This window comes from Astatotilapia calliptera, chromosome 8, assembly GCF_964374335.1.
Source record: "Astatotilapia calliptera chromosome 8, fAstCal68.1, whole genome shotgun sequence".
Lineage (NCBI taxonomy): Eukaryota > Metazoa > Chordata > Actinopteri > Cichliformes > Cichlidae > Astatotilapia > Astatotilapia calliptera.
In genome coordinates, this window is record NC_137429.1 from 27,399,152 (window position 1) to 27,424,713 (window position 25,562).

Sequence of the window (25,562 nt, forward strand, 5' to 3'; positions counted from 1 at the left end):
CCTCAGGAATTAAGTGATTCCCACTGATCTGCGTATGCTTTCACAGCCTGTATAAAACACAGTGAGGACCAGAGAGGCCACCCTTCGGAGGAAGCTCATTTCTGCCGCTTGTATCCGCGATATCGTTCTTTCGGTCACTGCCCACAGCTGGTGACCATAGGTGAGGATAGGGACGTAGTAAATCGAGAGCTTTGCTTTTACACTCTGCTCTCTCTTCACCACGACAGACTGAAGACATAAAGATGAAATATCTAAGATGTGCTTTGTTGGACATCTGCAACACCAACATCTGCTGTCACATTATAAAGCAGCTTAGTATAAGTGCAATCACATTCTTTCACCGTGCTTTGCCTCAGTGCTTATGGATTCTCCTTCACATTCTTCTTTCACCTCATGACATTTTCCATTAAAAAGGGAATTTTTGGACTGATCTGACGGAGCACCAGACTGTGCATAGAGTATAAAACAGGTAAAACTTCACCAAGCACAGGTTCATCACCCCAAGTAGCATTGGATCCTCAGTTATAACAGGAATTTCAGGAACGCTGCTTTCAGATCAGTGTTTTCAAGGTTGATCATGTGCATTAAAAACCAGACTGGGTTCCATTTTATTGATATGCTATGTTTATCAATGTTCATTAAGACATTCTACAGCACAGAGCCATCAGTACATTCTGTATATTTCCATTGGAGTGAAAGTGTGTAAGTGACGCTCGAGCCAAAAGATGCAGCTTTAAAATTGAACAGACTTCAGCAGAATCAACAAAACACAGAACATTTCTTTTCCTTGAGAATACATTTGTGTGTATATACAAATTTATCAAAAGCCACATTAAAAAGAAAAATAATAATCTCGTTTGAATCACAAATTAAGACTGAAAAAAAAAACAAGGTAAAGAAGAGTAGACAGAGGTGCTACATTCTTTCTAAAATGTTCAGATTTAAAATCACGACTCAAAAATAATCAATAATTTCTCGTTCCTATGCCCCAAAATTCCTTTCACGCTCCTTTTCGTATGAGAAAGTGCACACTGCTAGTTCTCTTCTTGATATATTATTAACATTCATTTCTGTGTGTGATGCTGACATTTCAAACGTCATTCAAAAGTTAAGAAGTCACAGAAACCCTAAATTAAAACAAACAAATCATCATATAATACTGTTTAACATGGGAGTTTAAAATAAGCTTGATGCCACATTATTTTTCACTCAGAGCGTGGGTTGATTATTTCTCTGGATTGGCCTCTGGATGGCAGTACAGAACCACCTGGAGGACCTGAGGACGCCCGTGGTGTTTATAAGTTGCTAAACAGTTCATTCCTCTTGCTCCAGTCCATGGCCGGGGCCTTCTTGGCGCCACGCTTCTGCTGGGCTCTTTCTTTGGCCTGAGCTACTGTCAAGGCAAGACCCAGGTTGTCAATGGCTGGGGCCGGTTCTGACCTCGAAGCCCTTTCAATCTAGAAACACACATATATTCAAACAAGTTCGTTTTTCTCTGAGCTTTAAAACTATTCCAAATCTTTCAGTGGCATGGAGACAGTACCTCTGAAGGCGAGGAGTTGTTTGTTGCTGCTGGTAGGGAGCTGCTGGAAGAGGCACTGGAGGCGGAAGAGCTCGCAGATACTTTAGGCTTTGCATTTATCTGCCAAACACACAACACACATTCAAAAGGGTCAATTCATCCAAAGTACAAAACACCATCCGGAAAGCATCTCAGCTTCAAAGGACATGAACATTTCGATTATGCAGAACTAGACTCTTTTCAAACCCAGTGGAAACTCAAAGTTTAGCGGTAGCTCATTTCAACTAGCTGCTCATTAGAAGCCTTTCTGAATTTCCAGAGAAAGGAAACTTCACCAAAAAAGCAAAAATAAAAGCTCATTCAATGTTAGAGTCCAACACCTGTAGCTCAGGAGGTAGAGCAGGTCATCTGCTGATCGGACAGTTGGTGGTGTCTGTAAGCCAAATGTCCTTGGGCAAAATATTAACCCCAGGTTGCTCTCTGATGCATCCATTGGAGTGAGAATGGTAGATATAAAGCACTTTAAAACATAGAAGACAGTGCTTGTGTGCATGGGTGAATGCTGTATAGAGCGCTTTGAGTACTGTGGGAGAGTAGGAAAGTGCTATATAAGACAGTCTGTGTTTTTACATCAAACTATCTGAAGCGAAGTACAAGAACACAGACGTGGTGTATTTCTTCTACGAGAGTCACACAAACATTTCTTTTTAATTATCAAGACCAAATGTGCAGGCAGAGAGAGGGGAGTGTCACCAGCAGGGGGGGCTGGTCATTCAGAGGCTCAGTGTGAGCAGTCCTCTCTCTGAGCAGACCGTTCAGGGATCGGCACATAGCCCTGCTCCTATCTGATATGCAGTGTGGAACTCACCTCATCTATGAAAATTTGGCCTCCAGTGTGGAAGCAGCTGTTTCTCTAAAAATAACCCCAGCCCCATGCTGCACACGAGCATGAGCCCTCTGCTGTAAGGTGTCTTCATCAGACGCCTCTAATAGTATTCCATTTGCACTAATGCCACTTAAAAGCCTTTTAAGTTACTGAATATCTAAGCAGGACTATTGGCCACCTGATGATAAAAGGCACACTGGAGGTCAGAGGTCAGGGTATGGATTCATGCCGCCATGTTATATAACAGCTGGTGAATGACTGATTGTTCGCTACAGAAGTCTGGCTGTATGCGAGAGTGTGTGAATGCTGCTCATTAGCATAATCCTCAAATTAAAGCCACTGCAATCCCATGATCTTCTACTCCTGTTGCCATGGTGAAGAGGTCAGCCACAATGTCACTAGAGGGGCCAATCCACAATTCCCATGTTGTCACTGGGTGTGTGTGTGTGCGTGTGTATAGACGTAGTGGGTGGTGTTTATTTTGATGACTGAGCCTGTGCTAATTAAAGGGGCATTGCACTGGTTTTCTCAGGCTGAGGAGAAGTGAGTCTGCTACATTTTGAACTCTTTATGTGACATTTGTTACTTAAGTATATGTCACACAGTTGCATCCTGCTTCACTCTCTCGGGCTGCTTAATGTTATCTCTTCAATTGCAGAAGACTCGTTAATATTAATGTCAATGCAACGACCGTGATCAATTTAATGTGGAAATTCAAAATCCTTTAAAATAACCCTACTATGAATACAGACATGTACAAAGTAGCATGCATAATTGAAGTAATGCAAATCATGATGGGACAAAGAAGAAACAATCAGAGCTTTAAATGGAACTCAATGCAAAAGCATCTTAAAGTGTAGGACCACAGACAGCCACTAGGGGGCTATTTTCAGTTGGCAGATTTTCATGCCAGATGCAACCCCAAAAATGTCTCTGCCACTGGATTCAAACCAGCAAGCTTTCACTTGCCATCAAATATATGAACCCCTGCACAGTGCCAGTTTACTTCCATGAAGTACTAAATATATTTTGTTTATAACATTATGTGTATGTGATTTTTCTTTCAGCTTTGGTCCTAATGGTTTGTGTGATGATGATCACTTTCAACATTATGCTATAATCAGGTAGATAGTAGACCTCAAAGACAGCATCTTTTGTAAAGGCTCACCACTCAGCACACTCACTTCACTAGATGCACCTTGTTTCTTTTCCTCACCTTTGATTGGGTGTGGTGCTTGCCCTTAATTGAACTCACCTGTAACTCGTTATATAAGGACTGCACTCACCTACAGCTCACTCTTTCTTCACTGCCACATGGGGCGGCAGCTGAGGTGAGTTTCTGTTCAAGTCTTCTGAGTTCATGTATTATTTTGAGTTACTTAAATCATACTTTATTTCCTTTCAGAGATAGAGTCCATGTGTGTCTTTCCTTTTGCTCATTATTTAATAAAACAAAAAACCCTGCAAGTGATTACTGACTGTTCATTCTCATCCTGACCGGATGAGCCCATGATGGTAACAATCTGCAACCTCCTCTGAACCTTCCTTCAAAACAGCATCCTTGGGGGTGTGACTGGTGTGACTCCAAACTGTCTAGTTTGGAATGATTGACAAACATTAATAACTTTGAGTCACATGCTCACTGGTTTCATTCATTAGTTTGTAGTCAGAATTTTGAAGTAGACGACACTTTCTTACTGTTCTTTAGGTTGTTTAACTGTGATAATGATCCGTTATTTTGGTAAATGTAGAAAAAATAGCCTTTTAAAGGGCATCTAGTGGTGAGAACAAAATGTATTAGCATTGTCTGTGTGTGTACGCATGCAAGGGGTCCTTACCTTGTCTTCTGCCATTGGCTCTGGAAGAGGTCCTTCAACAACAAACAAAACAGAAAAGTCCTCGTTTCACTCTGTTTCAAATAATTTTCCTCAGTATTATGTTTTGTACTTCTAAATATTAAGGAAACATAGTAAAAAGTGTGGTACCACTGATGTGTTCCTCAGTGGGCATAACATTGCATTTCTGGAAGAATTCCTCTGCCTCAATGTCAACCACCAGTAGCCTAGTCTCGTCTCCTCCGGCCTTTATGGCTGCCACCACCTCTGAGTGCTGCATCCCAGCCACAGACATACCATTAACCTGAAGAGACAACAGGAGAAACTTAGGAAAAAGTTCTTAAATTCTAAAATGATCCATTTTCAATGTTTCCCTCCAGAGACCGAAAGTTATAGCATGGCCCATTTTACTAAAGCCTGCTTATTATTTTCTCAGTTAACGGTTTGGAGAACAACCTTATCTTTGTATTTTTGATCATGATTTTTACGTGTTATAAATCAGTAAATAAGCAGAAACATTTTATTGTGTCCAACTTAAACACAAAGACTGAATAAATAGTGACTGTATAACCAAAGGGAAGCAGAAATGATCTGAGTGTAAAATTGTTGCTCTCTAATTTTCTGTTATTGAAGGTTACACTTGGATTGACGCTCGGCTGTTTCACAGGTAGGTTTGCTGTGTCTCTGAGGACGTTCCAGGAGACAGACAGAGCCCAGCGTCCTTAGCCCTGTGTTAACTGTCTGGTATGGTGGACTATGGATTTGCCATAGAATACTAGAACTGGCAGGTCCCCCCACTGTGCTTTTTACAGATGAGAGAGAGGTTCACCCTAAGCACATGTGACAAACTTAGAAGTGTCTGGATAAGTCACTGAGAATGTTTCCTTTAATGTCATTCAGCACGAGTGATTTGATGGAGGGTCAGTGACGGTCTGGGGAAGCATATCCCTGCAGGGATGCAAAGACCTCTCTACAGGCCAGGCAACGGCACCCTGACTGCTATTAGGTATTGGGATGAAATCCTTGGACCGACCGTCAGATGCTACAGCGATGCAGTAGATGCAAGGTTCCAACATTCTGTGCACAGACTATTCGGACAGAATGTTCATGCGAAGTGTTTGTGCCCAACATCCTGTGTGCGGGATGTTCATACCCAACCACTGACTGGCCCCCATGTTCGCCTGACCAATAGACCCAATAGAACAACTCTGGGATATTATATTTGGATCCATCCGACGCCGCCAGGTTGCATCTTAGAGAGTCCAGGAGCTCTGGTCCAGATCTCGGAGGACATCCTGCAGGACAACATCCATCTCTTCATTCGGAGCATGTCCTTATGTTGTCAGGCATGCATACAAGCACAAACTACTGAGTACCATTCTAAGTTGCTGCAATGAAATTTCAGCAAACTATACTAGCCTGCCACATCATTTTTACACTTGGATTTTCAGGGTGTCTATAATTCAGCTTTGAAGTAAGTTAATTTTTTACTTCCATCAAACGATGTGGCATTCTTTGATTCCAAACATGTTATTTATTTTTAATTTTTTTTTTTTAAAGTTCTTTATTCAATGATTCAATGAGTACGATGCATATATGAATTCGATTTAACTTTCAGTTTCAGTATCCAATTTTTACCATGCTCATTCTTTATTAGTACAACATTATTACTCACTTTTTATTACTCTTGATTTACTTCTAATGACAGAATGTTTCAACTTGACTTGGCGTGCTCAATGACAGCGACAGAATTTAGCCAGCTGATGCAGTTACTAAAACCAGCATGAAAACGAACCCTTTATTATAGTTTAGCAAAAATCTGAAACATGTACGTGTTTACCTAGATTGTGTGTGAGCTTTTACTATTGTCTGTTATCAAAGATATTGGTAATACTAACAAAGCAGAATGAAAAGCTACTGTTTATTTAACTAAATAAACAAACTGATTGGTTTACCTCATTCTGCGATCAGAACTCCCTGTGAGTGCATAGCAGTTAGTACCAACCATTTTATAAAGATGATCACCCACTGTATGTATAAAAATATCAAATTATATCCAAATTATATCAGTCACGGTAGCCAAGTTTATATAGGTTCTCCTCGTGTATCGTGTGGAGTATGTGATGATGGGAATTAGGTGAATTATGTGGGATCAATAAGATGTTGAGCAGGGGTAGGAATTAATAAGTATGTTCATACTTCTTCCTACTCCTTTTCAGACCAAACATTGTTACATTATGTCAGACGATTTTGTTTTATTTCATTATATATTTTTTGTTTATCTGAACACATACGTGTGTGTGTGTGTATATCTACATATATATTCGTATCTGTAAATGAAAATATATGTAGTGTGTATATATTGTTTTTTGTTTTATATGTCTGAAACAAATAAAGATACAATACAACAATACAATACAATGTCATCACTGACAATGTCGCAAAATCTCTGAAGTGCCCAAGAGAGTGTGTTGGTAGAACGTAGGGTAGATGCTTTAAACAACTTCTTTTTGTTGAGCATGACTATGTTAAAAGCATATTTCTTGGTTTGGAAATCTATGCACTTATTTTCTTTATATTTCTCTTCATCGCCCCAGTCACTTGTTACATTCTCTAAGAAGTTTTTTGGTGCAGGTCGCTTAACATGGAAAGAGGGTTCTTCTTCCCCACAATTGCCAAGTTATTGGTAAAAGGAGACTGATTGCTGGTGTTCTGTCTCTAATATTGGGAGAATATATACATATCTTTAGATGAGTGCTATTGTGAAATTGGAGCCACATAAATAAAACTGAATAAAACGAATCAGGATATTTAACACATGGTGGAGAGCATCATTCCTTTTTCTTGCATTCATCTAACAGTAAGTTAACCGGCTTACTTTGGCAAAGAGTTTCTTTGGACAAATGGAAATACTCAGATCCATTGTCTGTAGGCTGTCACTGCCCATTCACACAGAGGACTACATATCAAGTCAGTGAACTGTCATGACAATGGAATGGACACCCTAAAGGAAATTAATGGCACTGGTGATGACTAATATTGTGTCATACTACGAGGAGTGTTGTACTAGAATACTCCCAGAGTTGAAACTGATTAAGCACCCAGGGAGATAAGTCACTGAGGAATTTTTGTGGGAGGAAAATCGGAGAAGTTTCACCAGCTCCCACACAGGAACATCAGGAGATGGTACAGAACACCCTGCTTCAGAACCTTGACATGAACTTCCAGGACTGCCCACAAGACTCAAATTACACTAAAATTCAGCTTTTAAATCTTTGCAATATCCCAAATGTAGCTTTCTCTCCCATGCATGGGAGAAGCCCGAGTGGACAGTTTGAAAGCTTCTAATTCAGCCGACAGACATGTTAAGCAGATTAACTCTAAAGGATTATTGTCTCTCCCACACACTTAATGAGGCAGAGAATACCGATTTCTCCTTTACACCACATGTAAACAAAGAAGCTTCTTAATAGTTCGGCTTCTGCTAATATTTCATTCAGTTTCTCATTTTCACACTGAAGTAATAGGATTACAGCTGATATATATATGGCTAACACAGCGCGCGCACACGCACACACACACACACGAAAGTTGTTTAACTTTCATTATAGTCACCTTAAGGCAACTGTTGCTGTGTTTGGCACTTTTAAACCATAAAACGAGCCCTTTTAATCTGCGGTTGTGACTGTGACTGGTTCTCCTTAAGAATTTGTTTTCAGACTTTTCCTAATATGCCATCTCAAAGAGCTTTATCACAATTTATCAATTTAAGTTTTTGACTGCAAATCCTACAATTACGTAGAATACCTTTAACTTTCTGAGCTTACTGGTGTTTTAATTTTGCACCAAAATTATTGTGGCTTGGACTTCCCAAATGTCTCAGCAGCGTTGCACTCTATAGCGACGGGATACTGGCATTGCCTATCCCTAGCCTGGTAGAGGAGTTTAAATGTGCAAAAGTGAAGCTTGAGATGTCACTCACAGACTCCCGGGACCCCATAATGAGAGGTACTGCTCCCACCCTAGCAACGGGGAGGAAGTCGACCCAGCCACATCTGTGCTACAGGCCAAATCTCCTCTTCGACATCGTGACGTGGTGGGTCACATCCAAAAGGGCAGAGGAGGATTCGGTCTTGGAGCAGTAACACCTCGGTGACAACAGGCATCTGTAACCGAATGTCGAAAGTAGTGGAGGAGGTGCGACGACAGGAGGAAACAGTCAGACATGCTAGAGCCGTAGCGCTGGCCAAGCAGGGTCGCTGGATGAATTGGGAGAGTGTTGAAAAGAGGAAACTCATGGAGTGAAATCTGGGGAATGAAGTCTAATAGACTAAGTTTCATCATCCGAGCCACGTACGATGTGCTACCTTCCCCAATAAATCTGCAGATGTGGTTTGGAAAGGACCCAGCCTACCTCCTGTGTACAGTCCCAGCCACACTCAAGCATATCTTGGTTGGTTGAAGGACTAGCCTTACTCAGGGCAGATACACATGGAGACACAACCAGGTTCTCAGGTGTCTGGCTGAGAAAGTTGAGCGCAAAAGGAAATCCATCAACGCTCAACCCTTCACGAAGCAAGAGGACCGTCAATTTTCATCAGCATTTGTCCGGGAGGGAGACGAGCCGAGGTCGAACCCCTCAACCCCAGACCTGGACCCGCTGAAGGTTGCCAGGGATTGGCAAATGCAAGTGGACTTGGATCAGAGGCTAATTTTTCCTACAGAGATCGTAACAACAACTCTGCGACCAGACCTCGTCCTTTGGTCTAACTCCCATAAACTTGCGTATGTCATTGAGCTGATGGTACCATGGGAAGAAGCAATTGAGCGTAAGAAGCTGCGGTATGCCAACTTGGCAGCTGAGGCAGAGGACAGAGGCTGGAAGATCAAGGTGCGCCCGGTGGAAGTGGGGTGCAGGGGCTTTGTTGCCAGTACAACAGCAAAAGTTCTTAGAGAGATTTGGATCAGAGGACAGGCACAACGGCAGGCTATAAGAGAACTAGCTAACACTGCTGAGAGGACCAGTCACTGGCTATGGCTAAAACGGGCTGACATCACTTGGGCATCTAAGGCAGTCAGCTAACCGCGATACACATGCCAAGGATTGATCGACTGGTGGTGGGCCTGCCACAACAGAGGGCGTCGAAAGGGTAAAACATAACATTAGAATTTTTGGTGGTTGACTGCTACAGTCTCAGGGCCTCCTGGGGACTGTGCAGTTAACCTCATGGTAGTAAAACTAAAAAGAAGACTGAAAAATGTTCCGCTCTTCTCCCCTCTGCTCTTCTCCCCTTTTCTGGGAGGCAGTGGGGAGGTAGAGCGTACAGCCCGATCCGGTGGGGAGGTGTGGGAAGCCAGATCGGGCGCCCCCCTTCCGGCTCTCCTCTCTGCTCTCTCCTATCTTATCTTACTTGTCTTACTCCTCTCTGTCACCTTTTCTGTCTCTTTGAAGAAACGAGGCTCCATAAATGCTAAAGAGGTAAGTATTTCTCAGTTGCAGTGAATAGATAGAATAAACTGTAGAAAATTAAACAGGAGAAAGAAGAAGACAAAAACAATTTTAACATAAACCAGTGACACACTCCGGGGTCTGATCAACCCTGGCAGAGCCTCCTTGTATGAGGGTGTCTAGTGATAATGGCCGAAACACCTGATGAATCCAAGGTCCACTACTGACGATGTGTCCCACATTTGAACAATTTGGATCTGATTTCTAATCCCTAACCCTAACCAGGGAAAATGGCAGGTTAGGTTGGGTAAAAGAACAAAAGTTGAGGCACACAACAATGTACGCTGCTGGTAAAGTTTCTGGGCTGCTTTCCTCATAACAGCCATCCCTCAAGATTTTCTCCATTAAAAGCAATGCATTGTCTGGGATTGTAACATCTAGTCCTTTACTGAATCATGTCAAAAATCTTTCTTCCCCTAATGCTATACTTCCCTCAGTATTATTTTCAATATTCTTTGAATGTCACATTGTTTTCTTCTTCTTCTTCTTATATCGTCTTTCCTTACACTCAGTAATAAAATCCAACTTTGATCACAAAGTTTCACACTAATTTTCAAACATAATTGTCTTTGATCTTCTTGGTTATTGTTGCTATTTAACAATAATAATAATAATAATATTTAAAAAAATAATAATAACAATAATAACAACATATTTGGTTTCTTATTGTGTGACGTTTTTAACGACAGGTGAAAAAAAGCAATGGCCACAATACTGAACTGTGCCATCATCTCTTGTCGTAATGGGTGTTGTTTATCAACAGCAGCTGCTGTCAAAGCACAGGGATATCTGAAAAAGTGAGTGTGTACCTGGATGATCTTATCCTGCGGCCTGAGGCCGGCGCTGTGTGCTGGAGAGTCCTCATCCACAGCTCTGATGAACTGGCCTGGTCTTGACTTCTCGCTGTGCAGGTTAAAGCCATAGCCACCGGGGCCCTTTTTCAAGCGGCAGAGACGAGGCCGGCGCCCATCTCTCTCCTCCTACACAGGATCACACATGAAACTCAGTGTGAGAGTTCAGCCTAAAGTGTAACATTTTACTCTCATAACATACATATTCATACACATCGGTGCTTCGTCAAAATTATTAATCTGTTCTTCTAATTTTAAATATAAACCTGTCACAGTTATGAAGAAACCATAATTATAATACTCGGAGCAAGACACAAAGTATTTAACATAATACTTTATATTTAAGACTATTTAAATCAAAACAATCACAGGTCATGACTCAAAACAGAAAGTTAGGAGATACTGATAAAAACTAAAAAACAACATTACAATGATAAAATTATCAAAAAAAATAAAAATGGTACCATTTCTAGCACATTCTCAAAGTCATGTACTATCATCCGCTTATTAGAAACACCAACTAACCCGGCCCCACTAACTACATCTCTTTGGACTGTGGGAGGAAGCTAGAGAGAACCCACGCAAACATGTGGAGAGCATGCACAGAAAGATCAAACCCAGGACCTTGCTGCTGTGAGGCAACAGTGCTAGTCACAGCTCCACCGCTGCACAACTTGATATAAATAAATAATGATATCACATTTTAACATTTAGTACAATGCCAATTGTTTTTTATATATTATTTTAGAATTCGGACTTAATTTTTTATTGAAACTGTACATCAGTCTAGCACACGGGTGACACTCTTAAATCTCGTTATTCTTTGCAGTGAATCAGTAAAAGCAGAATGCAGGAAATCATCTATTTGTGATTAGAGTGTGTGACGAGGTTTATGTCTTATGTCAACCTGAGATGCCACATCAACAGTTCCTACATGTTTGTTCTACGCTGCAAGGTTTGGACATCATGCAAAGTCCCTATTAACATATTGTAGACATGAAGCTTCTTCAAATAACGTCAAGTACATTAAATGTTCATGTATATAATGAGGTAAGATGGGTAACCGAATGAAGCAGCAGCATCCTGGCTCTGCTGCTCAGGCTAATCCTGCTGTGACCTGTGCCTAGTTAAGTGTTTAATCCAACATATGTTCTTATAATACTGTAATCACACATGTGCTCCTGTGCTGACATCATGAACTTTATCTTTATTACAAGGCTCTTGGAAATGATTACAGATTTTCTAATACCTCACTTTCTCTCTTCTAAACATTCACTGTTAGTAAACTTAATTAACAGAACATTTGTATATAGACTTTTTTTATTACTTATTTATTTAATTTTCAAAGTCCTAATTATAGCATAGGCCACAATACCAACATATTAATTAAGAAAATCTTTTATATACTTAATTTAAACTTCAACTAAATTATTCTAATTTAGAACTGTTGCTGGCCATGTCCACCCCTTCGTGACCACAGTGCCCCCATCCTTGCACCTCAGTAGAGACTTTGATACTGATGATATTTTATTACAGAGAACAGAGCATGTGTAGGTCTTAAAGATACTCCGCCACAGCACTTTGAATCATATCTATCTAACAGACTCCATTTTGTTATTTGTGATGCAAATAAAACATAAAATACTCACATACAAAGTCTCGAATAATGAGGCCCCATCTTATCTTGGAGACCTCATAAAATCACATCACCATGATCAATAATAACAGCACTTGGCTCTCAGACTGCAGCTTTTCTGGTTGTTCCAAGAGTAATTAAAAGTAGAATGGGAGGCAGAGCCTTCAGCTTTCAGGCCCTTCTTCTGTAGCACCAGAATTTGGGAGACAGACACGGCTCTACTTTAAAAATTAAGATTAAAACTTTATTCTTAGATAAACAGTTATAGTGTATAGTTAGGGCTGGATCATGTGACCCTGAAGCCTCCTTTTGTTATGCTGCAATAGGCCTAGTTTGTACCAAGTGTTCCTTCTTCACTCACCTCTTTTCACTCTTGTGTCTTTACATGTTACTGCGAATGTAATGAAGATTTATTATTTATCTCTGGCTTTTGTTTCATCGCCCAACCTCCAACCAGTCGCAGTGGATAGCCCTGCCTGAGTGTGGTTATACTGGAGATTTCTTTTTAAAAAGAGAGTTTTTCCTTCCCACTGTCACCAAGCGAGTGCTCCGTATTATTGTAGGGTGTTTATCTTACAATATAAAGCACCCTGAGGTAGGGCTGGGCGATATGACCCAAAATTCATATCTCGATATTTTTAAAAAACTCGATATATCGCCCAGCCCTACCCTGAGGTGACTGTTGTTGTGCTTTGGAGCTAAATAAATTAAGTTGAATTGAACTGAATCTTCTGAGGCTTCTAGCAGGATATTGTGCCTTGTCAGAAACCTCAAGCTCAAACAAAACAAGTTACAATTGAGCACCTTTGGGATGTGGTGAAACGGCATATTTGCACCATGCAAATCTTCAGCAACTGTATTAACTGGTAACATGTCAACATGAACCAAAGTCTCTGAGGAATGAATGACCTGTATCCAACACACAATAAAAGCTGTTCTGGGGGTAAAACGGGCTCCAACTAGTACTAGCAAGATGTAACTACAGACAGACAGATCTCAACAGTGCATACTGAAAAGTTCCACGTTCTTTTCTTTTTTCAACAGGAAGTGGCTTCCATATTTAAGAACCCTTTTAAAGTCAGCATGTGGAGTCAACAGCCGTCTGTAAATTATTGCCTGCCAAGTGTTTTTTCAAGATCAGCCACTGCAGCCTCAGCACTGAATCGAGGCACCGCTCCCTCCTCCCAGGCAGTGACACTGTGGATAATACACTGAAGCAGAGGTTTATATGAAATCAGGCCGGTTGATGATTGCTGAAAAATGATGGGTTGAGGCGATAGTCAGGTGCAACCTTTGGATGGAATCACACATTTATGACACAGTCTGTTAATGATGATAAGGATGACAAAGTAACTGAGGTGGAAAGTTACACCAAAGGAATGCTGCGAGCAACGGTTATATCACAAAGGCAGAATCACACCTTTGGTTATAAGTACCCACCTAGAGCTGCAACAATCAGATAACAAATCAGCTGGCTGATATGGCACATAGTTTGATTTAAAAATAATGATTCAAGTTATTGCTCGAGGGGAAGCTACAATTGTTGCCTTATTAGATAAACAGGAAACTGAATATTTACAAAAGGCAAAACTGGCATATTAGTTGAAAATATATTTGCAAAAACCAAACAAAGCTGCATTTTATGAATATTCTGTGAGCACCAAACTGACAATGGGTAATTTTCAGACACTGACATGGATATATTCTATTTGCCTAAATAACAGGGCAATATTCACAAACATCACATCAGTCTCATTTCAAACAGCAGGCAACTGCAGGTATATATCAGGTACTAGACTAGCTGGTAGAAACAGTGCACAGTTTAATCTGTTTACTGCACCATAGGTGAGCCTGAGAATCAACCTATGGCAGAGCAGCACAGCAGGTGACCAGGAATAGACTGCCAGCCCTCATACTTCAGTCTCTCTGTTGACATCAGTGACTCTTCACAGCGAGGGGAAGAGAAACACAGGCTTTGACTTCACAAGCCAGGCATGTGTTTGTCGTCAGACCACTTTTTGTTCCTAAATGTTTAATACAGCCCTGCTGTTTCTGTCAAACTGGACTCTAAGAGGCCCCAAAAGCCCAAAGTCTAGGCGTGGTGACAACACTCAGCAGGGAAATGGAGGACGGAGAGCAGAAACTCAAAGCCAGGCTAGCTTTCCTTTAGATTAGACTCAAAATTGGATTGGACACTTTGTGCCTGGAATGAGTAAAATCCTCATCATTGTATTGTTTTCAAACTACTGGGTCTGTTAGCAAGCAGGTCAGCAGGTGTCTCTGCACTGTTTTCTCCCTCTCTGTATGAACAGGCTGGAGACTGTTTGCTAAAGCAGGGAACTGAGTAAATATAGACAGAAAAATATATGAGAAGCACAGAGAATGTCATGTTATGAACTCCCTCAGCTTTTGTCTGATTTCTTGAGTGCATTGAGTCCGACTCAACTTTTCAGATGATTTTGTTTCATGTGCAGGAAATACAGCATCAGCAAATTCGCACAGACGTGTACACACTCACACTGCAGTGACAGTGAGATTTGTATGATAATAAAAGTGCTGGGTAAAGTCCAGCAGTGCCCTTTTTACACACACTGTTGCTAACCAATCAGGATGCATTTTCATTATTCATTAGCGAACCATTAAAAAGGGGTTTCCACATCATAGAAAAGCTTAGGCAATTTTTTTCCAATTTCTTAACACTAAAGGAGAAAAACCAAAGTTGCGTCCATCAGCTACTATTTACGTTAGCCAGCAGGCTACTTGTAATGTTTAGATGCCTCAACCCAACTAACATAAGCATCTGCTGTGCCTTGTAAACTCAATCATAATTTGCATAATACATCCATGCATAACTTCATTACACATGTTATGTACTGAGCAGGTATAGAGCGCTTTGAGTACTCCGTGAGAGTAGAAAAGCGCTATATAAGAATCAGTCCATTTACTTTAAGTACACTGGCAGCATTAAAATCATACAATTTTTAGATTTAAAGAAATGTAATCCATGCTAACAAATCTCAGACAACAAGGAAAACAATATTAAATGTGACCAACAGGCATCAATATCATCAATATCTCTAAGCTTAATTGGTTGGTTGTATTGTGTTGCTGATTGACAGGGGGTATGCACTGTACTGGTTGGTATCAGTGTGCATGTTTCATCTGCACATGTTACTTGTGATATAATCTAATTTTGTGCCTGCATAGAAAAAATATCTGGTGTGTGATCTGCCATAAGCAGCTGCAGCGTAAACGTAGGATTACCCAGCGTTGGTGTGATGGTACAAGAGGCATGGAGCAGCCATGATAAACATTCTCTAAGCTTGTTCAATATCAAAGGTTAATGGTTTTACAGCTGACTATAGTTAAACATCAAATCCTGTGCTTTAACCTCATCATAATGACAGCTGGGAGGACCTTGTACTGAGGGAGTGAGTGATGTGAAAACTTTATGACCATCTATGCCACACAGATAAAAGCTACTCCTCGAACAGGGTGTAAATGGAAATTCTGAACTGCACTAACCTGTGTCTGCAGAACTGTACATACCAGGTTTGTCAGTATTATGTAACCAACAGCCCCTCTTACCTCTGCTAACAGCCAGAGTTAAATAACTGATTTAACCAGGATTTAAACTTCTGTGGTTACAATGTAACCAACATTAGTGGTCTATGTTGTTGCCAGCACTTGTGCTTGTGGTGGTACGTTACAACTTACTTACCTTGTGGTCACGTCCTGGTGTTCTACATGTCGTGTCAGCACATAAAAAACAAAAAAACATGGGACTTTTTCCCAGTCTGGGTCTCCAGTCTTTGCTGTGGTTTATTTGGGGTTTTTTGGAGGCAAACACATTTATCCCCCAAGGTTTACCACATCTTTGGTCTTCTTTGGTCCATTACCTCCAGTTTCAACAATCTTCCTACAGGAATTTGATGACATTTGTGAATCCTTATATTGATGCTATGATTATTATTACTTATATTGAGGATGATTGTTAAAATTCAAAAACAGTGCCAAAAAATTATCTGGAAATTAAAGTAGAAATCAACAGTACTGAAAAGGCCAATTAGCCACAGAAGCTGTGGGCTACGCTGACCTGACATGTAGTTATATTCCTAGAGAAGTGCATGTGAGACTATGCTGTAGCTTAGGGGGTAGGATTTCAAAGGCGTTTACAGTCTATGTTTGTGCACTTTAGAAAAAGGAGTCAGTGCTTTAGTGCCTGATATCCAGTTATTTCAAACTGCTCAGCCACAAACTGACTTTACTTCCTGATATATGCACTAATATTTAGTTTTGCCTGACAAGCTTATTTGCTTACATAATCAAAACCAAACATATATGCCTTTGTACACAGCTTTATGGTTATCATTAATCGGCTGAGACAAAAAACAAACAGTGATGTTTCAGCACTATAGCAACTAGCTAAAAGGGCAGGAAGTGGTTTCTTCGCCTGTTCCACCCCAACACCCGAACAACTCTGCAGAGGAACCCGCTGTCTGTGTCAGTCTGTGTGTATATGAACACACATTTGCTCTGGTTGTATGTTTATATTTAGAAAATCCGCTACTGAAACTGTTGTTTTTGTCAAGACCAAGTATGTCCTTTACTTATTTTCTCTAGTGGCTATTGAACTAACTTGCTTAGCTTTACATGGTAGCATGATATCAAAATGAGCTCACAGGAATTAAAAACAAAAACATTACATATACAGTCCTATAAAAAAAAAGAAACCTTTGATTGGATTCTATTTAGTCCTGTGAAAAACTACACCCCGTGATTCAATACCTTTTTGGGAGTTCATGGTCACCCAGTGACTGCTGGGTACCACTTCTGTTGCTACAAAACAAGGCTAAATCATCCGTCTCTACCACAGGGGTGGGTAACTCCAGGCCTCGAGGGCCGGTGTCCTGCAGGTTTTAGATGTGTCCTTGATCCAACACAGCTGATTCAAATGGCTAAATGACCTCCTCAACATGTCTTGAAGTTCAGGGGCCTGGTAATGAACTAATCATTTGATTCAGGTGTGTTGACCCAGGGTGAGATCTAAAACCTGCATAACATGGCCCTTGAAGGCCGGGAGTTCGACACCCCTGGTCTAAACCACCTACAGTTGTTTATATGCTAACCTGTGCTGCTATATTTTTTAGAAAGAAGCTTTCTGTCCTGGGAATTCTTCCAAAAGAGCCACTTGTCCAGTCTTTTTCTATCCGGTTGTTCAGTCTGACGTCACTAGCCGTGTCTGGGCCTAAACTCCGCTGCAGGTCCATATATCAAACGATCATATGGCATTACTGAGAATTGAAAAACTGTCTAAAGTCTTTCATCTTTAATAAAATGATCAGCGTTCTGCTCTACCAGGTGTAACAATTGAGTTCAACATCCAGGCATCCATGAAAACGGAATTTATGACATTTAACGGAGTTAGAGGTTAGCAGGAAGTTAGCTCGCTAGCTTCTATCTAAATACAATATAGCATGTCCTGACTGCGGGGTTTTGGAAACAAATTAAAACGTACAGCTCTGTTATCACTTCCAGGATGCTGTAAAAGGACCAAACTTCAGCCAGGAGAACAACTGAGATAATCCATCCACAATACGAGGTTAGTCATTCATATACTGCTGCATGGGCTGGGCTGTAGTTACATCCTAAGGTTTTAAAAACTGAGCTTAAATAAATGATTAGCGGTAATAAAAGCCGAGGGAGGTCAACAGTGATCACTGACTGTTTTAGGAGCTTTTTGAGATTAAATAGAAGAAAATACAAAACATTAAACATGTTAACAACACAAAAGCCATATTAAACGCAGACTACTTTAGGCCCGGAAATAGGATTCATCACGTCATCACTTAACAACCGGATTTCTATTAATTTTAACATGTAACATGCTAACTGAGGCCTTCAGAGTAGCTCGTGAGTTTTTGCAAGAGCTTGGAGAGGAACTAGAAGTCTTTGAGTTAGTTGAGCCAATTGTTCTTCCTCTTTGTTAGATAGGCGAGCAAATGAAGTTCTTCTGTGCTAATTTTATTATTTGGCTGAGGTGGAGCCGGCAGAATACCTTGTGAACCCATTTGTGGTTTTCCTGAAATATCCCATTAGAAGGATGCTCTGAGGAGGGCCCAGGGATTTATGGAAGAATTACCACATCCTACCAGGAGCTGATGGAGGTGGTTGGGAGAAGCATTACTTTGTTAAGCCGCATGCCACCATCAACCAGATACAGATAAGCAGTAGCAACATATTTCAGTTCAAGCATGTTTTGGTCTATGTGCACACTCAGTCTGTTTTGTCATACTGAATGCCCAATTTAGCTACTGCTGACTGATCAGAGCTGAAAACAGGCTGAGCCCACAGCTTGGTGACACAGGAGCCCATATGTACCAAAGTATCAATGCACTCAGAGTTGAAAAGAGGGAGAGATATCAAAGATGCTTTCCTAATTGGTTGCAACAAATGTAATTATAATCTCTGTAATACCAAAAAGCCTGAGCAGTGGATATAAAAGGCTTTCTCCAGACAGCTTAACTATACAGTTCATCCACAGCCTGAGCCAACAAAATGATGACAGAGGCTGAAAGTCTCCTCTACTTTGGAAGGTCCTTAAATAGCCTAAAACGCCTAAAGTGAATGGTTGTCTCCATGTTCTTCAATGTTACGAATGAAGGAGAGAAGCTTGGATAATAAACACAGTATTTTGTAAACTTTGGGAATGTGCTCAGTCAGATGATACCAACAGCAGTTTAATGGAGTTTGTTTTGGACGGCAGTCCATACAAAGAATCCTCTGAGAGAAAATTGCTCCCCATGGCAAAGTATTCAAATTCTGGTCCCAATCACAAATTTATAACTTTAGCATACACTCTGTACAAGGAGAATCAAAATACTACACACTCCTCGAGATGTTTTCTATGTTCTGAAAGCTATAACTTGCAATACGTGGGACCCATTTGATGCATTACATGATCACTGCTGAGAGGTCCAAACGATTTCTACCATCCACACTATTAATTCCTCAAAAATCTACTTAGACAATAGAAAAGGTAGTTTACTATGTGCAGTTCCAGCAATAGATGGGTATAAATATCCTAAGTCCTACCCATCCCTTTCAACTGAAGTTGATAGGCAGCTTGGCTATTAGTAGCTATCAATCATTTTTACGACTGAGTTGGTTGTTGTTGCCATTTTAATGAAATATTAGCACAGAAGCTTAGAGAGTCGGAGATTATACAGAGGGGGATTTTGCAACAACCTGAAAAGACTTTGGAAAAACCATTAAAAAAAAACAACAAACTAAAATGTGACAATTTCTTAGACTTCTCCTGGGTGCTGATGTTGCAGTATTGTTGCAGTATTGTTGAGTACTCAGGTATTCAACCCAAGTACTGACCAACTGCAGAAAAAGTGTCTACCTGTGCCAAAACTCTGAGAATAAATAGCCATAGCCATAGGCTAAATTGATGTGGCTATGTGATGACTATGTCTGTGCAAAGTAACCAACACAGCAGGTATACAGAGCCTTCAGGTTGCGGAGGGATTTCCAGTAATGTACTGTGCAATCCTTTCCACTCCATTCTTGTATTTTTATATATACATCTTTGCATGTACATAATTTTATCTACTGTCTCCAGTACTTTGCATTTGTCCTGTTTGTCATTTTTTTGTTTGATAAAATGACCTCAACAGTCATTACACAAGAGAGATTACCTATCGAGTGGAGATAATAAAATTAGTAAGTGGTAAAACACCCATATGCCTATCACAGTTATATCAGTATGAGAATATATTGTTTGTTGGTCGACGTTTAAACTGCAGCAGAAATATCATAGACTTTGAGCTCATTATCTCATAATCTACTCACCATGCAACACTCACACTCCTATAAATGGTTCAGTGAAAGTTCAAAAATCCACCTATTAACAGACTCAGGGTTGTAGCACTAATAAAACAATGAGAAGAAAACTATAATCTTCAGTAGGCGCAGAGGAATACATGAACTTTTCAATGCACACAAAATAAAGTCTATGTGTGATTACATCCACCTGCATTTTCCCTCAGAAATGACTTAAATGTCTACTCAAAGTCTTGTTCTTCACAGGCAATCACTGTGGACAAAGCCTCTTTTTGCTGCCGGGGATCTCTATGGTGACCAACAGACAACCTCAGTGTAGTGTGAAGACTCTGGAAGCTCGAATGGTACATGCTAACATGCTCACTTAGTTTGTGCTTTTATGTGACATGAAAAAAAAAATTTGCAGAACAAGAAGAAGATATCCAAGTATGTCATGGAATTTTAGGAAAACTGTGAAATCATGTATCGTTTCACCACAAGCAAGGCTACCCAAGTGTATCCCACTGAATGGCCAATATCACACAATCAGAAAAGCTCTGCCAAGTTTCCCATCAGGCAGGAATTTCGCTGATGGTTTGTAGCAATACAGACAAGCCAATACACACTTTACACGTAGTGTAAAGTCAAGGGGCAAAGATACAGGCAGATAAAAATTCCAGTTAAATAGAAGCACAGCAAAAGGTGGGAACTTGGTTCACATGGAATGTAGAAATGCTGTATGTTTGATGAATGAGATACTTTTGCAACTTTAACAATAATGATTTAGAGGGCCACTGGAGTAACTTCTTAAATCCTTGCCAAGTCCAAAGATTAGAAACTATGTTATAACAAATGGGTGCAATGAATGCTTTTGTGATAACAGATAACCAGTGGTATTACACAAGCAAAAAGGAAAAGTACATTTGGAAGCTCACTTTAACAAACAGGCAATAAGTAAGAATTTACACAAGAATATCAAATTGACAGGGTTTCTGCCAGATGATTACAATTATGGTGGCAGTGGCTGCACCATGCAAAACACAAGACTCAGAAATCCGATAGTCAAGGCCAGCAACATCTAGCTCTTAACCTAATGTTACGTAGCCCAAGAGCTAGCTTTACAAACATTAGCTCAATGAGCGCTTGACGTAATGGTCCTCTAACTGAGCTTCGCCTCTGAGTTTGGACAGCTAATCCGTTATCTATTTAAATCATTTTTTTTTAAAATTGTACAGTGTAGCATTAGCTATTTGTCATAGCTATTTGTCATAGCTATTTGTCATAGGTGGCCACGAGTGAGATTAGCTAACACTGCTACTACTGCATTTCCATATAAAAAAGTTAGAACAGCTAGCAGTTATTGCTGTGCAAAATATCAACTCACTTTAGTTAGGATGGACATTCCGTGCTCTGGTTGCTTATGTAACTGTTTATGTATTTCTCACCAGATTACGCCACAGTCAGCAATGTCCTTTGTTTCCACAAGTAGTCGCTTCGGTCAGTCAGCTCAAAGATGAAGTTTGAATGAAGAATAAGTTCTATAGTGATGCTAGTCTCTTCCTACGTGAACCGGGTGTTCTGGGCTTCATGAGGCTAGCCTCTGACTAGGCCTTATTGTGTGAGAAACAAAGAACTTGTTTTAAAAGTAATTAATTATTCATTGAGTAGCAGAAAACATGAAAACACACTTGTTTTGTAAGTCCCCCCCTCTTTATAACTTTCAACCTGCTTATAGTAAACACATTTTCCACTTGCTCTGGAAATAAAATAAAATAAATCCACTTTTTCCTGAGAATCCTTAATAAAAACCGCTCTCCATTCTGAGACCTGAACACAGCTTAACACACCTCCAGGCTATTTTGCAATGCTCTTACACAACATTTAAATCTGGGTCCAGACTTTGCACTGGCTAAACAGTTACATAGCAAACAAATTCTTGCCATGTTTGTGACCGCTTCAAACCATAACCTTATAAAATGCTTTCATAACTGACAGAAAATGCTCTGCCTTACAAAGAGGCATGATTGTGGTGAACAAATGAAAGAAAACATGTCATAGTACTCCACCAGTTACGTTGACAGGTCCCTGAACATCACCATTGCACCAAATGACGTCACAAAACCTCTAACATACCTTAATATTTTGAGTGTTTGAGTAATAACCACATTCACAGCAGTCTCAGCTCTCAGTGAGATCATTTTAGATAATATTAAAAATGAAAAAAAAAAAAAAAGACATGCTCATTCTCAGAATGTATCAATTGTGACACATTTCCTGGACAAACCTGACAAGAAATTCAGTACAGAAAGCAGACAGGATCTGATACACTAACATTCTGTTGAGCAGACACCCGTTATTACCGCAGTGTGCCACATCTTTGTCATAGATAGCAGTGCATATACTTTCATGTATTTTCATGAACTAAAACTATGCCAAAAACAACCTTTAAGATTAATGGAGTAATGAATAATAATAATAATGATACAAGAAATACAACTCACTCCTAGTCAAGAAATTAACAGCTGACCATTTTGACGTTCGACCTTACAATTCCACGTGTCTACCAGTGTGGGTTTAATTAGAAAAGAAAAAACTAAAAACAACACTTTAAAAAAGAAAGGAAAGTTCAGGGTACATTAAATAAAGTTTAGTACTCACTTAAGTGAGTTTCTGCGCTTTACTGTACCTTGGTGCTTGAGCTGACACTATGCCTCTCGGATCTCTCCGAGGAAGAATCCCCGTTCTCAAGCGGGGCAGGGGTGCCGTTGCTCTGAGTGTCCCCGCGGTCTGAGTCGCTGTCACTGCCTGGTATGGGAATTCCTTCTGTGACGAATTCTTTCCGACATTGTAGGTTGTGTTTTTTCAGCAGCTCCGAGGTCTCGGGGTCCACCACAATAAGCTCTAAAGCCCCAGAGGTTGCCCGTATCTTGGCGACCACTTGCTGATGACTGTCCCCCTCTACGTTCTCCCCATTCACGAACATCAATCGGTCTCCAGCCAGGAGCCCGGCCTCGGAGGCGGGAGTGTCGGACTCCACGAGCCTGATGAACTGCCCGATCTTGCCCTTCTCTCCGTGCAGGTGGAACCCATACCCGCTGGGTCCTTTCTCCAACACACAAAGCCTGGGTCGAAGTTTTGACATGTTGGCGTTTTGTTAACCAACGAAAACTTTTAGTCCCCCTATTCAAACAACTTTCAAACAGTGAGCTTACGAAAAGAAACTGACACCTGTTGCGCACAGTGACTTTGCTACAGTTCTACTTCCGTTGAACTAAGTCTCAGTGAGATTTCCGCTGCTAATGTTGCCTTTTGACTCGTTTCACAGATCCACCCCTGTGCACTATGTTGCAACGTCTGGGGTTTTTTTTCCGACTCCAACCTAACACGGTCCCGTCTTCAGTGGCTCTACCACGAGTCAAGTTAACGCATTCAAATGAACATCCGCCATCAAATTTTCAAAATAAAACTCATAGCGTAAACCATCATCATTCTTCTTTATTATTATTATTATTATTATTATTATTATTATTATTATTACTAATAATAATAATCAGATACATATTTTAGTAGGCAGGGTAATACATTGCATTTTTCAAAGACCAGATAACTGCAAGTATATGTTTAGTCCTTAGAGTGGTTCGTTTTTAATGTTCACAAAAAATAAGAGGCATGCTTAAAAAAATAAAATCAAATGTACCTCTAGCAGTCAGCTGGTCAAAAGAAAATACATAATACAGAATGATACTGTTGTTTCCTTTAAGACTTTATCTGTACAGTCAAACACACTACCTTAATAAATGTATTATTGAACCTGTATTTTTCTAGTACAGGGACATATCATAATTTTAAAAAGTGGTGTTAGAAAACTGTTACATGTCTTTATACAAATTGAGCATTTTAAATGTTTAGAGTAAACCAGCCTGATTGGATAGTTTTACTGTTATATAGCCCATACAATATTCAGTCACAGTATTTAAAATATAAAAATCATATGGTCTAACCAAACCTCACATAATGTCCAATCAAATTTTAAGAAAATTGTATGATATGAAATTATACATGATATAAAAATGATAAATAAATAAGTAAATAATCAATGAAACCTTGCAATATGAGATAAAATGGGACCCCACAAAAATGACCTAGCTTAGTTACTTGAAATGCTTTAACAGCATAAATTCAGATATTTAATAAAATACTATGAGATGAAATTTGGAACAGGATGGTTTCATCACATACTTGATAAGTCTGAAAGTTTAAAATAATTATCCTACTTTCTCAACAAAATTTCTTCTCTTAAGTCCATCTGCTTAACAGGTGGAGTTTATGTTTCATTTGATCTGGACTGAATTTAGTGAGTAGATTATTTTAGCTGTACTAGAACGGCTACGATGACTGTTAGACAACCCATGCTATTATTTTGAAGGCCAGGCCTACAAACAGGAAATTAGTTTCTTTTTTTTTATTCCTGTTGGGTTTTTACAACTGTGCACCTGCACGAGATGGTGATTCTGACAAACAGATCAAAGTAATGACGTTAGTTTTTGTAAATTATTGGTTCAGTCCATCTGTCCTTGCTCGTTGTGACTTACTGCAACCAATTACCATCGGGGGTATGGTAATCTCACACACACACACACACACACACACACACACACACACACACACACACACACACACACACACACACACACACACACACACACACACACACACAAACACACCATTGCGCCTATGGTGGTTGTCTGCAGGTAAGAGAGCACCCCTGCAGGTAAAAATAATTTATTTATTTTTATCCAGCATACAGCACATAAAACACTGCTTGTGGCAGTGGTGTTGTCAAAACAAAACAGCTGCTCAATAGACAAAAGGTCTGCTGACCACAATCTGAATAATTTAGAAGTATATCAAACCTGTCCAAACTTAGTAACACAGCAAACATACACTCATCAAGCAGTAATATTTGCAGAAGAGCATTGTAGACTACTGTCCAAAACAAATGTCACAAAAGCAACCTTTCCTTAATGTATTAACTCGTGTTATTTAAAATGTGTAACCTGGAGGGACAGACACAGAGAGAAATACCACTCACTACTTCCCCTCTTCTTTACGTAGCAGTTTGGCATTCTTCAGCTCATTATGGTTTTCTGGTCAATAAAAACTTGTACTCCCACTCTTTTATTTCAGATTTCAAAGGTTTTGGTAAAACTCCTGTATGCTCTGTACAGAATGTCTCTTACAGCGTTAGCAAATAACACAGTGTAGCATTAAGATACATGCTACTGCCAGGAGATGAATGAAAACAGTTTGTTTTCCTCTTCAGAGGAACCAAAAAATGTAATGCAGCTTTGTGAAAATATCTGTTGGAGGATCTAAATTCAGCCCTGAGCATTTAAAAACTGATTACCCAAATTTACTGTTCATATTAGTGTATTCTTATACAAAAATAAAAATGGAGGCACTTTCAAATGCATGTTCAGCGTGCATGTGCAACTG

The 25,562-nt window shown here is 40.0% G+C and overlaps 1 protein-coding gene and 1 long non-coding RNA gene across 2 annotated transcripts; one reads left to right on the forward strand and one right to left on the reverse strand.

Moving 5' to 3' along the window:
• Positions 1 to 606: 606 nt before the first annotated feature.
• Positions 607 to 23,462, reverse strand: nherf1a (NHERF family PDZ scaffold protein 1a). The gene is made up of 6 exons (XM_026177454.2): positions 22,753 to 23,462; positions 10,562 to 10,732; positions 4,394 to 4,547; positions 4,247 to 4,278; positions 1,544 to 1,642; positions 607 to 1,457 (listed from the first exon to the last, which is right to left on the reverse strand). The coding sequence occupies exons 1-6, from the start codon at positions 23,206 to 23,208 to the stop codon at positions 1,296 to 1,298; spliced, it is 1,074 nt and encodes a 357-aa protein (XP_026033239.2). The 5' UTR covers positions 23,209 to 23,462; the 3' UTR covers positions 607 to 1,295.
• LOC145430491 (uncharacterized) lies at positions 3,720 to 5,280 on the forward strand. The gene is made up of 3 exons (XR_013911062.1): positions 3,720 to 3,739; positions 4,877 to 4,910; positions 5,144 to 5,280. It is a non-coding gene; the product is annotated as an uncharacterized LOC145430491 (long non-coding RNA).
• Positions 23,463 to 25,562: the final 2,100 nt, after the last annotated feature.